Source organism: Medicago truncatula, chromosome 4, assembly GCF_003473485.1.
Source record: "Medicago truncatula cultivar Jemalong A17 chromosome 4, MtrunA17r5.0-ANR, whole genome shotgun sequence".
Lineage (NCBI taxonomy): Eukaryota > Viridiplantae > Streptophyta > Magnoliopsida > Fabales > Fabaceae > Medicago > Medicago truncatula.
In genome coordinates this window covers 44,989,795-45,004,032 of record NC_053045.1, presented here as the reverse complement: position 1 = coordinate 45,004,032, position 14,238 = coordinate 44,989,795, and the positions used below count along the sequence as shown (strand labels likewise).

Genomic DNA, 14,238 nt, shown 5'->3' with positions numbered 1-14,238 from the left:
TTAAAGTTAGTTGAGGTAATTTAGTTCAATAAAATAAATTTATGACATGTTTTACCCCATTGTTAGGACGTGGCAATCAACCATTGTAGGACATAAATATATTTTCCACAACATCTTCTCTTCTTATATTAAGAGAGATATATATAAAAGTCGAAGTCCGTCAAAATTAATAAATAAATTACATAGTTATTAGCGGAAATTAGTTACACTTGTGATGATCGTTGTCCGTAATTAGTTTTTTTTAAAAAATAAATTAAACTTTGAAAAATGCAATTATGCACATTAAATTAAGAAGATAATGAGTTTTAATAAGGATTATTATGAAATTTTGGTGGACTTTGATTTTTATATATTGTTATTGTTGTTAGAAGAAGTAGATGTTAGTAGATTTGTATCAGTAACAACTTCGTCCGTGTATAATAATAATTTTTAAAGTTAACAGTGACAACTTGTTTCGTGTATAATAAATCTTTTAAAGTTAACACATGAAATTAAGAAGATAGTGAATTTTAATAAGGACGGTTATGAAATTTTGAAGAACTTCGATTTTATATATATATATATATATATATATATATATATATATATATTGTTAGTAGAAGTAGATGTTAGTAAATTTGTATCGGTCCCCCTAAAAAAAAGTAGATATTAGTGACGACTTCTCCCATGTATAATAATAATTTTTAAAGTTAACAATGACAACTTATTTCGTGTATGATAAATATTTTACAATATAATCCCTCAAAAAAAATATTTTATAATATATATAAGTGATTTTCTTCAATATATATATATATATATATATATATATATATATATATATATATAAATAAGTGATGACATGTCACATGGTTAATAATTATTTTGAAATTTATATGAGCGACAACTTGTTTATTATGTTCTATTTTTTTTTTTAAATTAATTACAGATAATGGTCATGTATAACTAATTTCCACTGATAACTGTAGACTAATTTATTTATTTTGCTGGACTTCGTTTTTTAGATATTGTTAGAAGAAGTAGATATTAGTATATTTGTATCAGTGACAATTTCGTCATAATAATAATTATTAAAGTTTTTTTTTTTTAAGTTAACAATAACAACTTGTTTCATGTATAATAAATATTTTATAATATATATATATATATATATATATATATATATATATATATATATATATCAGTGATGACATGTCACATGGTTAATAATTATCTTAAAATTCATATCGGTTAAAACTTGTCTCTCTGTGTTATAATTATTTTGAATTTGTACTTAATGATAACAAATGCTGTGTATAATTCTATTATTTTTTTAAGTTAGTTTTTCACTTACGTTATGGTTTGAAAAAAAAAGGAGAATAATGTTTTTTTGAAGGAAGGAGAATAATGTTTAATAATATATATCAGTGTATCTCTTGTCTCGTTTATAATAATTATTTTATAATATATATCAGTGACGACAAATCATATGTTCAATACTTATGTCCTCGTGAGCTTAGCTCGGTTGGTTTGGAAAATACATAATATATCCAAGGTCCGAGGTTCAAACTCCGACCACTACCAAAATATGTTCAATACTTATTTTAAAATTTATATCAGCATGTCTTGTTTATAATAATTTTTTAAAATTTTTGCGAAGTGACAATTTGTCTCGTTTACAATAATTATTTTAAAATTCTGAAGTGATGAGTTGACCCTTGTATAATATATTTTGTCAATCTTTTTTAAAACTTGTCTCTTAAACTATTTATACATCGTCTGTTACTGCCTCACTTCAAATCTATACACATCACTCTTTTTCTACTACTCTCTTTGGTATGTTGTACGTATCAAACGATCAATGTTTTATCGTTATTTTTATGTAACAATAAAATATATTTACCTTATGTTTTTATGAATATAAAAAAAAAATTAAATTTTAATATTCATTAATTAATGTAATAACACGTCTTTAGATCTTGTAAAAAAACACGTCGTTAGATATATATATATATATATATATATATATATATGTGTGTGTGTAAAATAACATTTATTAAATTATATTTTTAGAGGTTAAATAAACTACTACTATTTTTTATTATTTGATAAAGAAAATTATTATTATTATTTTATATATTTTTTAAAGAATATATTTATTTTTATTTTTATCATGTTACACTAATTTTGCAATAAAAAAAGTCTACACCCCTTTACCCCTTTCTATCTCGTACAAACCTAGAGTATTTTTTTATAATTTTCTTTTTATTTTATTTTTTGTCATTTAACTTTATTCCACACACACCATATTTATTTCAAAGTTAATTTTCTCTCTCTTCACCAAAGAAATCTGGAAAACTCTCTCATTCTCAAACAAACCCTAGCCGCCGCCTCCTCCCTCCTTCAGTGTGTCTCCGGCGGTCGTTACATTGCTCCACCATCTTCATTTTTGAAAATCCATCACCATAAAAAGAGTCCCCTCCATCTTCTCTACAAAACCCATTTAAAAATATCAGGAACGGACAACCTTCGCCGGTGACCACCACGCCGGAGCTTGCAACCACCGCGCCGGGTAAGAGCTTACGTGTTTTCATCCCAATCTTGTATGTTTTCCAGATCTGGGTCAGAATTTTTACACAAACACTTAAACCTGGGCTGTTGTCTTCATCACGGTCAAGTTCTTTAACTAAAAACATAGTTTTTTTTATTTTATTTACAAAGCCCAAATTGTTATGCATAAAAAAATAAAACCAAACTGATACTAAACCATATTCTCAATTCTCTCACTCTCAGAGTATTGAAGCATGGTAATCAAATTTTCCCTTATTCTTACTTGAGTTGGCCGTATGTGCCCAAATCCTTTTTAATTCTTCTTTTCTTAATTTTGGCTGAATTGAGCTTTTGCATTTGGTCTCAATACTAAAGATGATTTTTTGGATTGATAAGGACCAAAGTTGAAGGATCAGTGAAAGACAAGAAGCTTGAAGGAGAAAAAGTAGAAGTTGCAGGCTTTGGCCATCAAGAGAAGCTAATAGAGGTGGGTTCTTTTTTCTAGACTTGATTTCAATTAGATAGAAGTGAAAACTGTAGTTTAAGGATTATGGGTATTATGTTATGTATGAGAAAATTAGGTTTTCATATAAATTCTCATGTTAAGTTAGATAGTTCTAGAGCTAGATTATTATTAGCTAATGATGAGTTAAGTTTTATAGTTTCCCCTATAGGTCAATTTCTGGGCTCAAGTTATTGTTTTGAATTAAATATGTTGAGATTAGAGATGAATTATGAATTTTAACTAAGTAATTTGATAGTGATTAGATAATTATTAGGAAAATAATGTTTGCAAAGCTCAGTCTACTTGAACCTAGAATGTCACCTTTCACTCTCTCACCATAAAACCCACCACGAAACCCTTAACCGTTCCGCTCCATTTTGCTTTCTTGAGCTTCTCGTGAATCTCTCTTTTTCAGGTAACAATTCCCTTGAAAAATCCTCACTACTTGCATATTTACTTCATTCATCACTGCTTTTCCATTTTCTTATTTATCTATTTAATTCTTCCTTATTTATTAATCTGAAAATATGGTGTTGAATGAGGTTGTGGATGTATCTAATTTTGCTTGAAGATTGTAAAATATGTGAAGTCTGTGTGTATAATGAGATCACACAGCTTGTATTTATAATGGCTTTACAATAAATACATTGAATGCTTATTTAGTAAGCAGTAGCCTAGGAAGTTGAATACTCTAGGAGTTATACAATCAATCTAGGAAGTTGTACAGTTAAAGGGATATCTAAAGATTCTTAACTTTAACACCCCTCCTCAAGCTGTAGCATACATGACATATAAACCAAGCTTGTTACAACTAATCAAAAGTCACCATCAAATGATCATCAACAGGAAGAGAATGCACCGTTAATAATCAAATGTGGGAATATAGTCCCGAGTCACCAAATGATGAAAAAACGCCTCTGAATGTGGCAGAGGGGGACCTGCGGTGGCTGGATCTGGAAACTATAAGCTGAATAGTTGGACACGCATTCTTAGGTGCTGATTTGGCGACGGCGCGTGGGGCTCACAAGCAAGGCATAAAAGCAGTGCAGGGAGGCGCATTCATCGGAAGATGGCAGCAGAGAAATAGTCGTCGTGCACGCCGGAGGTACGCGGCGGCAAGGTAGTGGCGCCCGATGTTGAGTGGCACCGGAAAAGTGGCAGCTGGTATTTGCACAGCGGGAAAGGGTGTGAAGGTCACTGGAAGGGATGAGCAGACTCAGTGACAAACAACGTGACAAACAACCTCTGGCAGCTGGTATATGCACAGCGGAAAGGGTGTGAAGGTCACCGGAAGCGATGAGCAGAGTGATAAATTCTCTGTGTGTCTATAATGAGATCACACAGCTTGTATTTATAATGGCTTTACAATAAATACATTGAATGCTTATTTAGTAAACAGTAGCCTAGAAAGTTGAATACTCTAGGAGTTATACAATCAATCTAGGAAGTTGTACAGTTAAAGGGATATCTAAAGATTCTTAACTTTAACAAAGATAAATAAAAACTTCAACTTTGATTTCATCTCCTTTTGTGACTAAGCTCTGCATTTGATTGATTTTTCTATTTCATCTCATGTTAGAGAAGTGAAAGTGCTTGTTATTTGGTTTGGATTTTTGAATTGTTGATTTGTTGTTTTATTGCTGCTTTAACAATGTTTTTATGCATCAAATTATCTAACAGATAAGGATATAAGCATGTGAACAGGACTCAACCCATATAAGCAAAGCTTAGGCAGATAGATATATTATCAGACAGACATATACAAAACTAAACTCAAGCAGATGAGCATATAAGCATGGGAACAGATCTCAAAACGCAGATAAGCAACACTCACTTAGGCAGATAGATATATCACCAAACATACATAAATAAAACTCAACTCAGGCAGATAGGCAGATAGGTTGTTGGTTTTAAGCTCGTTTTCTCCATGAGACAAATAGGCTGTAGTATTTTTCTGGTTTGGTGCAGGGGTTTTTGTCTCTATTTGCTTCCGTTTCGGTGTCCTTGACTGTGCAGCCGCTGTTTGTATATTTGATTGGTGTGAGGCTCATTTTTTGTTTGCTTTGAATTCTCAAGATAATATTTTATTTACAACTTTGCAGGAGTTTCTCTTCATCAAATATGGATGAGAAGATGAAACATTTTCAAAAGAAATTAACAGAATTGGAACTCGAAGCTGAGCATCTTCTTTTAGCCCGACATCAGGTAATTCCAATTTTCAGATTCAAGCTGATTCATGATAGCAGAAACACTTGCTACCAAAATAACTTATATTCATTCGACAACGAGATAATCTCGATTTTGTTGTTACATTGAGAACAAGAATGTCACCTTTCTTAAGCCTGAAAATATGTTTATCATATCAAATTATGTGGGGAGAATGTACATTTATATGGGTAGGAGTCTCCTAGTTAATCCCTAATTAATAAGGAAGATTAATCAATACAATAAATAGTGAAGTTAAAACTAAATAGTCACAACTTTTCAATATCTCAACACTCCCCCTCAAGGTGGTGCGTATACATCATATGCATCCATCTTGTCACATATGTAAGTTATCCGAGGACTCCGTAGAAATTTAGTAAAGATATCAGCAAGTTGATCCTTGGAATTGACAAATGAGGTTCTGATGATTCCGGTGATAATTTTCTCTCTAAGAAAGTGACAGTCAACTTCAATATGCCTCTCGTGAAAAACTGGATTGGAGGAGAGGTGTAAAGCTGATTGATTATCACATACAAGTTCCATTTGACCAACCTCACAAAATTGTAATTCCTGCAGTAAATGTTTCAACCACACAAGCTCACATGTAGTATGAGCCATAGCTCGATACTCGGCTTCTGTACTTGACCAGGCGACAACATTCTGCTTTTTGCTCTTCCATGAAATCAGATTTCCGCCCACAAAAATGCAATAACCAGAAGTAGACTGTCTATCACTTGCATCTCTTGCCCAATCGGCATCTGAATACCCAACGATATTTGCGTGGCCTCTATCAGTGAAAACAAGTCCTTTTCCGGGTGCTCTTTTGATATACTTAAGAATTCGAACAACTGCATTCCAATGATTGACACAAGGAGAGTTAAGAAACTGACTTACGACGCTAACTGGAAAAGATATGTCCGGTCTGGTCAAGGTGAGATAATTCAATTTTTCCACTAGTCTTCGGTATCTGCCTGGATCATAATAGGGCTCCCCTGGGAAGAAGCTTCACATTAGGATCCATAGGAGTATCAACTGGTTTACAATCTATAAGACCTGTTTCGTCCAAAATATCAAGGGCATACTTCCTCTGAGAGATAGCAATTCCAGAGTTTGATTGAGCCACTTCAATCCCGAGAAAGTAACGAAGAGGACCTAAGTCCTTAGTCTGAAAGTTTTGAAATAGATGTTGTTTTAATGCCTTGATACCTTCATAATCATCATCGGTAATTACAATGTCATCAACATAATGATCTGATTCGCAACGGGTCATCCCAAAACTGTTGTAGAACTTTGCTTAATCGACCAAACCATGCTCGAGGCGATTGTTTCAATCCATACAAGGACTTTTTCAATTTGCATACCAAACTTTTCCCCCTTGAGCAACAAACCCAGGAGGTTGCTCCATATAAATCTCTTCTTCCAAGTCACCATGCAGGAAATCATTCTTGATATCCAACTGAAACGGGCCAACGTCTCATGGCAGCCATAGCTATAAAGAGGCGAACAGATGTCATCTTCGCAACTGGTGAGAAGGTATCACTATAATCCTGACCATAGACTTGAGTATAACTTTTTGCCACTAACCGAGCCTTTAATCGATCAACCTGTCCATCAAGTCCCACTTTGACATTAAACACCCACCTGCAACCAACAATAGATTTTCCAAGAGGTGGTGGAACAAGCCCCCAAGTTTGGTTTGATTCTAACACAATCATCTCATTAATCATGGCCTGTTTCCACCCTGGATGAGATAATGTTTCATGAAGTGTCTTAGGAATTGAGACAGTTGAAAGAGCAGAAACAAAAGCCAAGTAGGAAGGAGACAATCGGTGGTAGCTCAAAAAATTATAAATAGGATGAGGATTAGCGGTAGACCTTTTATCTTTACGAAGAGCAATAGGTAAGTCAATAGGACGCTCAAGTGGAACCGCAGCAGGAGAAGAGACTGGAACAATACCTGAATCACTAGAATTAGTAGCAGGGGTCTTAGGAGTTGAATCATTGGAATCAATAGGAGCTGTTTCTGGAGCTTCAACATGTCGACGCTCATAAGTAATACCATACCGACGGAACTTTGGGTTACCTTGTGACTGGAGGATTTTGAGTAGAGACAAATGACTCAAATAGAGGAATGGGCATCACCTGGGAAGTAGTAACATCAGTTGTAGAACCAGATGTAGTGGGTGAAGCAAAGAATGGTCTATCCTCAAAGAAAGTAACATATGCTGAAACATAAAAACGATGTGCAGATGGAAAATAACAACGATACCCCTTTTGGGTTTTAGAATATCCCAAAAACACACATTTGACAGCTCGAGCAGACAATTTATCACACGAAGAGACAAACACACGAAGAGACAATTTATCACGGCCAGGAGAGAGATCATGTGCAAAACACGTAGATCCAAACACACGAAGAGGGACAACGTACAGTGGATCCTTAGGAAACAAAAGTGAGTATGGAATTTCATTACCCAATACCGATGATGGCATGCGGTTTATCAAATAACAATCAGTGAGAATGGCATCACCCCAAAATCTAAAAGGTGCATGAGCATTCATCAATAAAGTTCGAGCTGTGTCAACCAAATGACGATGTTTTCTTTCAGCGACACCATTTTGTTGCGGTGTGTGAGGACAGCTGGACTGATGTATAATACCATGAGAAGCCATAAAGGAGTTGAACGATGTAGAAAAATATTCTTTGGCATTGTCACTCTGTAAAATTCGAATTGTTTTACCAAATTTGGTCTTTATCTCTGAACAAAACGTTTGAAAGACACCAAATAATTCTAAACGATCCTTCAATAAGGTGATCCAGGTGCATCTAGAGAAATCATCAATGAAAGTGATATAATATTTGTATCCCGTCCTAGACGAAACGCGACTAGGACCCAAACATCAGAATGGATGATATCAAAGGGAGACATTGATCTTTTATTGGCACGACTTGGAAAAGATACTCTGACATGTTTGCCAAGCTGACATGATTCACAATCCAATGACTTTAAATGTGAAAGGTGAGGAACTAATACCTTTAACTTATCCAAACTTCGATGACCCAAACGACGATGAATGATATCTGGAGATGCAGAAACACCACAAATGGTGGATGGATGAGAATGGAGATGATAGAGACCCTGTGATTCAAATCCTGTTCCAATTGTCTTTCCCGTATTTCGGTCTTGTATAAGGAAAGAGTCGAAAGAAAATGTTATAGAACAATTGAGAGATTGAGTAAGTTTAGTGATTGAGATCAAATTAAAAGGACTTCTAGGTATGAATAACACATAATTCAATGATAGAGATGGCAGAGGAGAAGCTTGACCAATACCAGTAACTTGTGCCTTAGAATCATTAGCAACAATAATGTTGTGAGGTATCTTAGGAGGTGACAAATTAGAGATAAGAGAGGGATCACCAACAACATGATCAGAAGCACCAGAATCTAAAACCCATGATCCAGTAGAGTGAGATAGGCACACTGTAGAATTGTTTAAATGAGCCAATGTGGCTGAAGAGGAAACTGGTTGGATCGCCATTAAACAACACGAAACAAAAACTAGGACGGTTCCTTTTGGACACCAAACGACTGAATTGAGAAGAAAAAAAAAAATATAGGGATAGCCTTGACAGCGACTGAACCCAAAGACAAAACTAGGATTTCAGAACCATGCTCTGGATACCATCTTAAGACTGAAAATATGTTTATCATATCAAATTATGTGGGGAAAATGTACATTTATATGGGTGGGAGTCTCCTAGTTAATCCCTAATTAATAAGGAAGATTAATCAATACAATCAATACAATAAATATTGAAGTTAAAACTAAATAGTCACAACTTTTCAATATCTCAACAACCTTAAAGAGAGATTATATTACTCGGTAAAGTTTATAATTATTATTTGTCAGATATAGCTTTTTGGGATGTTTTTCTTAGCTGCCAATGTTTTCAGAAAAAAGTATTTGCATGCCCTTCAACTTGACCGGGATATATGTATTCAATTGAATGACCTTAATAGTACTTTCCGTATAACTATGTTATGATCCTATCAGTCTTCATCATGCTGGAAGCTGTATTAAGCTCTTATAACTTGATGAAAAAGGAAACCCAAATTAGTTCAAGTATTATTTAGGAAAAAGTATTTTTTTTAAATTTTAAAAATGTGTAAAAAATCTCAATGTAATCAATTAGATTGGTAGCTTTTGAAGAAAAGCGAAAAGCCATGTAAACTGAAATGCTTTTCTATAAATTAGACAAATGGCTTCTGAGGAGAGATTATATCATGAAAGCATTTCTTAAAAATCTTATGTATTGCACTCTTAGATGACATGGTAGATGACTTGGGCAGCTACACTTCTCTTGAATAACAATAATTGGGGTTGTCCATGGTAGATGGCTTTTAGGTTAGATGTATTTTGTGTTACTCCTTAGTCCTTACTCATTAGTGTTCCTCAATATCATTTCCAGACACGTCAAAGCTATCTTTGACCTTCTAAGTAGTTGCTTCTGCTCAACCTTCTCCCTAATGGGCCACCCTAGGTCTCATAGAACCCAATAAATACCCAACTCCCTTGCCAGTGTCAAAGACTTTAAGCCAACCACTTAATTGGTAGTAAACAAAAATAGTGAGAAATTCAAATCAGAACCCAAACACAACTCCAGACTAAACACAACACAACAAAAACCAAACGTTGGCAAATTATGTTTTATTTTCACTATATTTTGTATAGTAGGCCATCCCATGTAGTTACTAAAGCATTTACCACCATGTGCTACTATCTACCATTGACAATTATGCATCAACGTGTCAAAGCAAACACAAACATCAGCTTCACAACAATAAAGTACAAGAACCAACCTAGTACCAACTGACTCATGTCATTCGCTTTGTGTGTACATGTAACCAATCACTTGATCCTAAAAATAATTTCCACATCACTATACCATTTCATGAACTTCCTTAAATTCAGGTGTTTCAATCAACAGATGTTTTATTCATTAAGTTAACAAAAACTGTTTACCTTCTACTGGATCCTTTGTTTAATATCCTTTCTATTAAATTAAGTGGGTATGCAATTTTCTGTTTTGGTGAAGTACAGCTGGTTGAGAATGATAAGTTGAGGAATGGGAACAGAGAAGCACTTACTGCGCTAAGGAAAAAGGCTCGGACAACAACTACTAGTGTTCCATCTCCTTTTGGATCAATAATGAAGGGAGTTTCAGGGACCGGCTCAAGACCTTTGGTACAAGAGGTGTGTACCACCTGTGGTAACCATGACTCTTTTGAGCAGACGTGGACGATGTTTCCGGGAACTGATCTGTTTGTGGGAATTCCATTTCATGCTGCTCATACTATATTGGAAACAGGTTTATTATTCTACTCTGCACTCGGGATCTTCTAATTGTTAACAAAAACAATATTCAGAAAGAAGAATGTGTTTTTTTTTTGTTGTAAATGTATGCTTGTGTTGGTTGTCTTTTTCATCTACTTCGGTAAACATGCTGATTAGTCATATTTCTGTATGTGGCCATTCAGTAGTATTTATTTGAGAAAAGCCCATTGTCATTGGAATTTTTCCATCTTTGCTTCTGTGTGATTTAGGAATACATGTGAGATTATTTTCCACCTTTTCTAGGTTATATGCATTAGTTTGGAATCTGGATTATTGACCATTATCCTTGATATGAGAAACAATGTGCATATGCAGTCATGTCTTAGACTGTTTGGTATTTTTAACATTCTCTTTCTTTGTAAATTTTTTATGTTAAAATTGATTTTCATACTCTTTATTGGTTCAACGTGATTGTGGTGAGGAATTTCATCATGTCATTGCAAAATATACAGTGCTTGTGTAGGTTTTCAAATGCCAGTTAAAAGAGTCTTTTGTCTGTAATTTAACTCGAAGTGCTTCCAAATGCCTCTTATATTAGTTTGTTTATCATCATGAAATACAAAATTACTTTATAGTTTAAAGCGAAGGGTTGAGCATGGATGGTCAGTATTATGCATCAAATTATAGTTGAGAAGTTCTGATGGGACTGAATATCTTTGTTAATGTTCTTTTGTTGATCGTTGTTGTTGTTGTGAAAGTTTGAGTTTGAACTATAACTGTGTCGATTCCTTTTTGTCTATAAGCTCATTTCTATTGAAAATTGGTTGGTATATTCTTACGGCTCATCTAATTGCAGATCAAGCAGAGCTTGACTTTGAGGCAAAGAAACTACAGAGCATTGTGAAGGACAAGTCGTATCTTATATCAGAGAAAGGTGCTCTCGCCGACTTGATAAGTCCAGGAGTGCTTAAATCACTTGTAACCTTAAATGACAAACCAAAGTAAGATGTGTTTTGCTGACTATCAGACGATGGCATGTCACAGTGTCTTCTGGAAAGAAAAAAAAAACCTAAGGTATTTAGGGGGTTTATATTGTCTTTATAATGGAGACAAGTGAATATGCTTTACTCTTTTTGAGTCACTCTGTAAATCATGTGTCCTAAAGTTTTAGAAGCTGCTCATAAGACTTTAACATACCCTGAGAAAAGGGTACGAAATTATGAGTCATTCAAACCTCTTTTTGTTTTAATCCACAGGCTTATTATTATAGCGACATCTTATTTAGATTTGAATTGATTCTCTATTATGCTCCGTTCTTTCAGATTGGTAATGATTTTTGAGTTTGAATACTGCCTCAGAGTGGTCTGTGGCCAAATATCTAAATGGTAAAATTTGATTGGAGTACAATGTAAAATTATATTAATATAAGATAAAATCAATGATATTTGGATTTAATTAAAATGGATATATATTTATTTGGATTTTTTTTTTGTTGAGGCAAATTTGGATTTGAATTTAAAAAATAAGAAGATCGAGAGTAAAAAGTAAATCAAGTATTGACCAAAAGAATGTAAATCAAATAAGATTTTGAAAGAAAATAATCATACAAATAATATTTTTTATTTTAAAACATCATGTGACTATATAAAAAAAGTGAACACGGTGATATTCAGGTATAATCATGTTATATTTTTATATATTAGTTTATTTAAAATAAATTTAAATATTAAACAAATTTTGTCTATAGATATCATTATCCAACCAAAAGTACCTAAGAATTTATAAAGAAATTGGATATATATCTTCTTTTGTAATAAGCACCGAGAATCTATACTGATGTTTTTCTTACCGAACAAGAAAATCTCATACTCTTCTCAAAAAAAAAAAAATTCTCATACTCGAAAGTTCGAATCCCCTTAAATACGTAATACTAAACCTTAGTCCAAAAAAAAAAAGCGTAATGCTAGCAAAAAGGCAAAATTACACATTTAGGGCCTGTTTGATTGCCTTTTTAAAAACTGTTTTTCTGTTTTTAAAAATTAGAGAATTAAAAACTTGTTTGAATAATTGTTTTATAATACTGTTTCTAAAAATCATTTTCAAAATTGGTGTTTTTAAAAGCAAAAAACCAAAACTGATAATCCATGTTTTGCATTTTGCTTTTCACTTTTTTGAGTATCCAAACGAAAACTGAAAACCCGGAGAAAAGGGTTAATTTTTATTAATGGCAAAATCGTTATTAATGCCAACTTTGATTAATAAAAATCTAAACAAATAAAAAATGGTAGTTTGGCACGCGCATGTGTAAGGTTTTGAAAGAATATTCTCTTTGTTTTTTTGAAAAATTTGAAAGAAATATTCTTGTTCTTTTTCTTCATCAAATTAATTAATAAAAAAATTTCATCTCATTTAATGTTTTCTTATCATCCAATCAAAATGAATTGAAACATTTATTTTATATCAACCAATAAAAAAAGGATTATGACACATTTGTTTTTCGTGAGCCAATCAAAATGGATCATGACTCATTTGTAAATTAAAAAATGTTTTTTTTTCTATATATAGACAATTTGTTTTTCATCATTTTCATCTTTCTCCCATAAAAATGTATTGTGTGTTTTTATTTGCATAGCAGTAAATTATGGGGTTGATTTTTTATTTATTTTTAATTTGTATCTTATTACTAAGTCTACCTTTTTAGGGTTCCATTTGAGAACATGTGACTCCAAATTCTGAAAATTTATTGACTTACTTATATATTGTATATCTCCATGCATGTTGGCCAAATCGCAAGTTATCCTATGATACTCAACTTCTAACGATTCATCACATATTGTCACTTTTTTTATCATACTTCATTCGTTCCACAATGAGTGATCCAATTGAGGGTTTGACATATGTGAATGCACAATTTTGACATTTAATATCTTTAAATAGCTATTAACAAAATTTATAAAATTTGATATTTTAAAAGTTTTAATCGTGACAAATCTAACAAAAAAATTCAATATATATAAACCTAAGTATTTAAAATTATTTTCTAAAAAAAGTATTTAAAATTATAAATTTGTTTTTAAAAAATTAGATTGCAAGTAGATTTTTTTATTTTTACATCTCGAAAACTGTTTTTGAAAATTAGAATGCCAAATGAATTTTTTGTTTTCTCATCTCTAAAACAGTTTTGAAAAGTTACGTTACCAAACAAATTTTCTTTTTCTCTAAAACTGTTTTCTAAAACAGATTTATAAAACATATTTTAAAAACTAAAAACAAAAACCGATCCAAACAGGCCCTTAGTCTCTTAACTTAATTTCAGGTTACAATTTAGTTTTTTTATCTTTTTTTCATTTCAATTTGATCATTTTTGTCCATTTTCATATACATTTTCAAGTTTCAAATCTAATATTCTTATGCAAACATAGACGGAATCATAGATTTGAAGATTGAAAGACATAAGAAAATAAAATCAAGATCAAACTGTTACCTAAAATTAAGTTAAGGGACTAAAAGTGTAATTTTGCCAAATAAAAATTAACTAAATCGTAGATTTCTTATCAAAAAAACAAATAATCCTAGATTTATCCCAAAAAAAAAAAAAACTACTCCCTGCTATATTACCGAAAGAGGTATATTGTATATTATCTTTTTAAATCTAACCCA

At 32.5% G+C, this 14,238-nt stretch overlaps 1 protein-coding gene across 1 annotated transcript; it reads left to right on the top strand.

The window, feature by feature from the left end:
• Positions 1–2,267: 2,267 nt before the first annotated feature.
• LOC11413368 (uncharacterized) lies at positions 2,268–11,870 on the top strand. Its single transcript, XM_003608350.3, has 5 exons — positions 2,268–2,551; positions 2,926–3,016; positions 5,137–5,239; positions 10,345–10,612; positions 11,435–11,870. Exons 3-5 carry the CDS (start codon positions 5,156–5,158, stop codon positions 11,581–11,583), a joined length of 501 nt encoding a protein of 166 aa, XP_003608398.2. The 5' UTR covers positions 2,268–2,551; positions 2,926–3,016; positions 5,137–5,155; the 3' UTR covers positions 11,584–11,870.
• Positions 11,871–14,238: the final 2,368 nt, after the last annotated feature.

Bases quoted from the DNA above. Each gene is read 5' to 3' on its own strand.
- LOC11413368 (XM_003608350.3), top strand. From the start codon at position 5,156: ATGGATGAGAAGATGAAACATTTTCAAAAGAAATTAACAGAATTGGAA. The intron at 5,240-10,344 runs GTAATTCCAATT...GGTGAAGTACAG, and splicing joins TTCTTTTAGCCCGACATCAG to CTGGTTGAGAATGATAAGTT. The intron at 10,613-11,434 runs GTTTATTATTCT...ATCTAATTGCAG, and splicing joins TCATACTATATTGGAAACAG to ATCAAGCAGAGCTTGACTTT.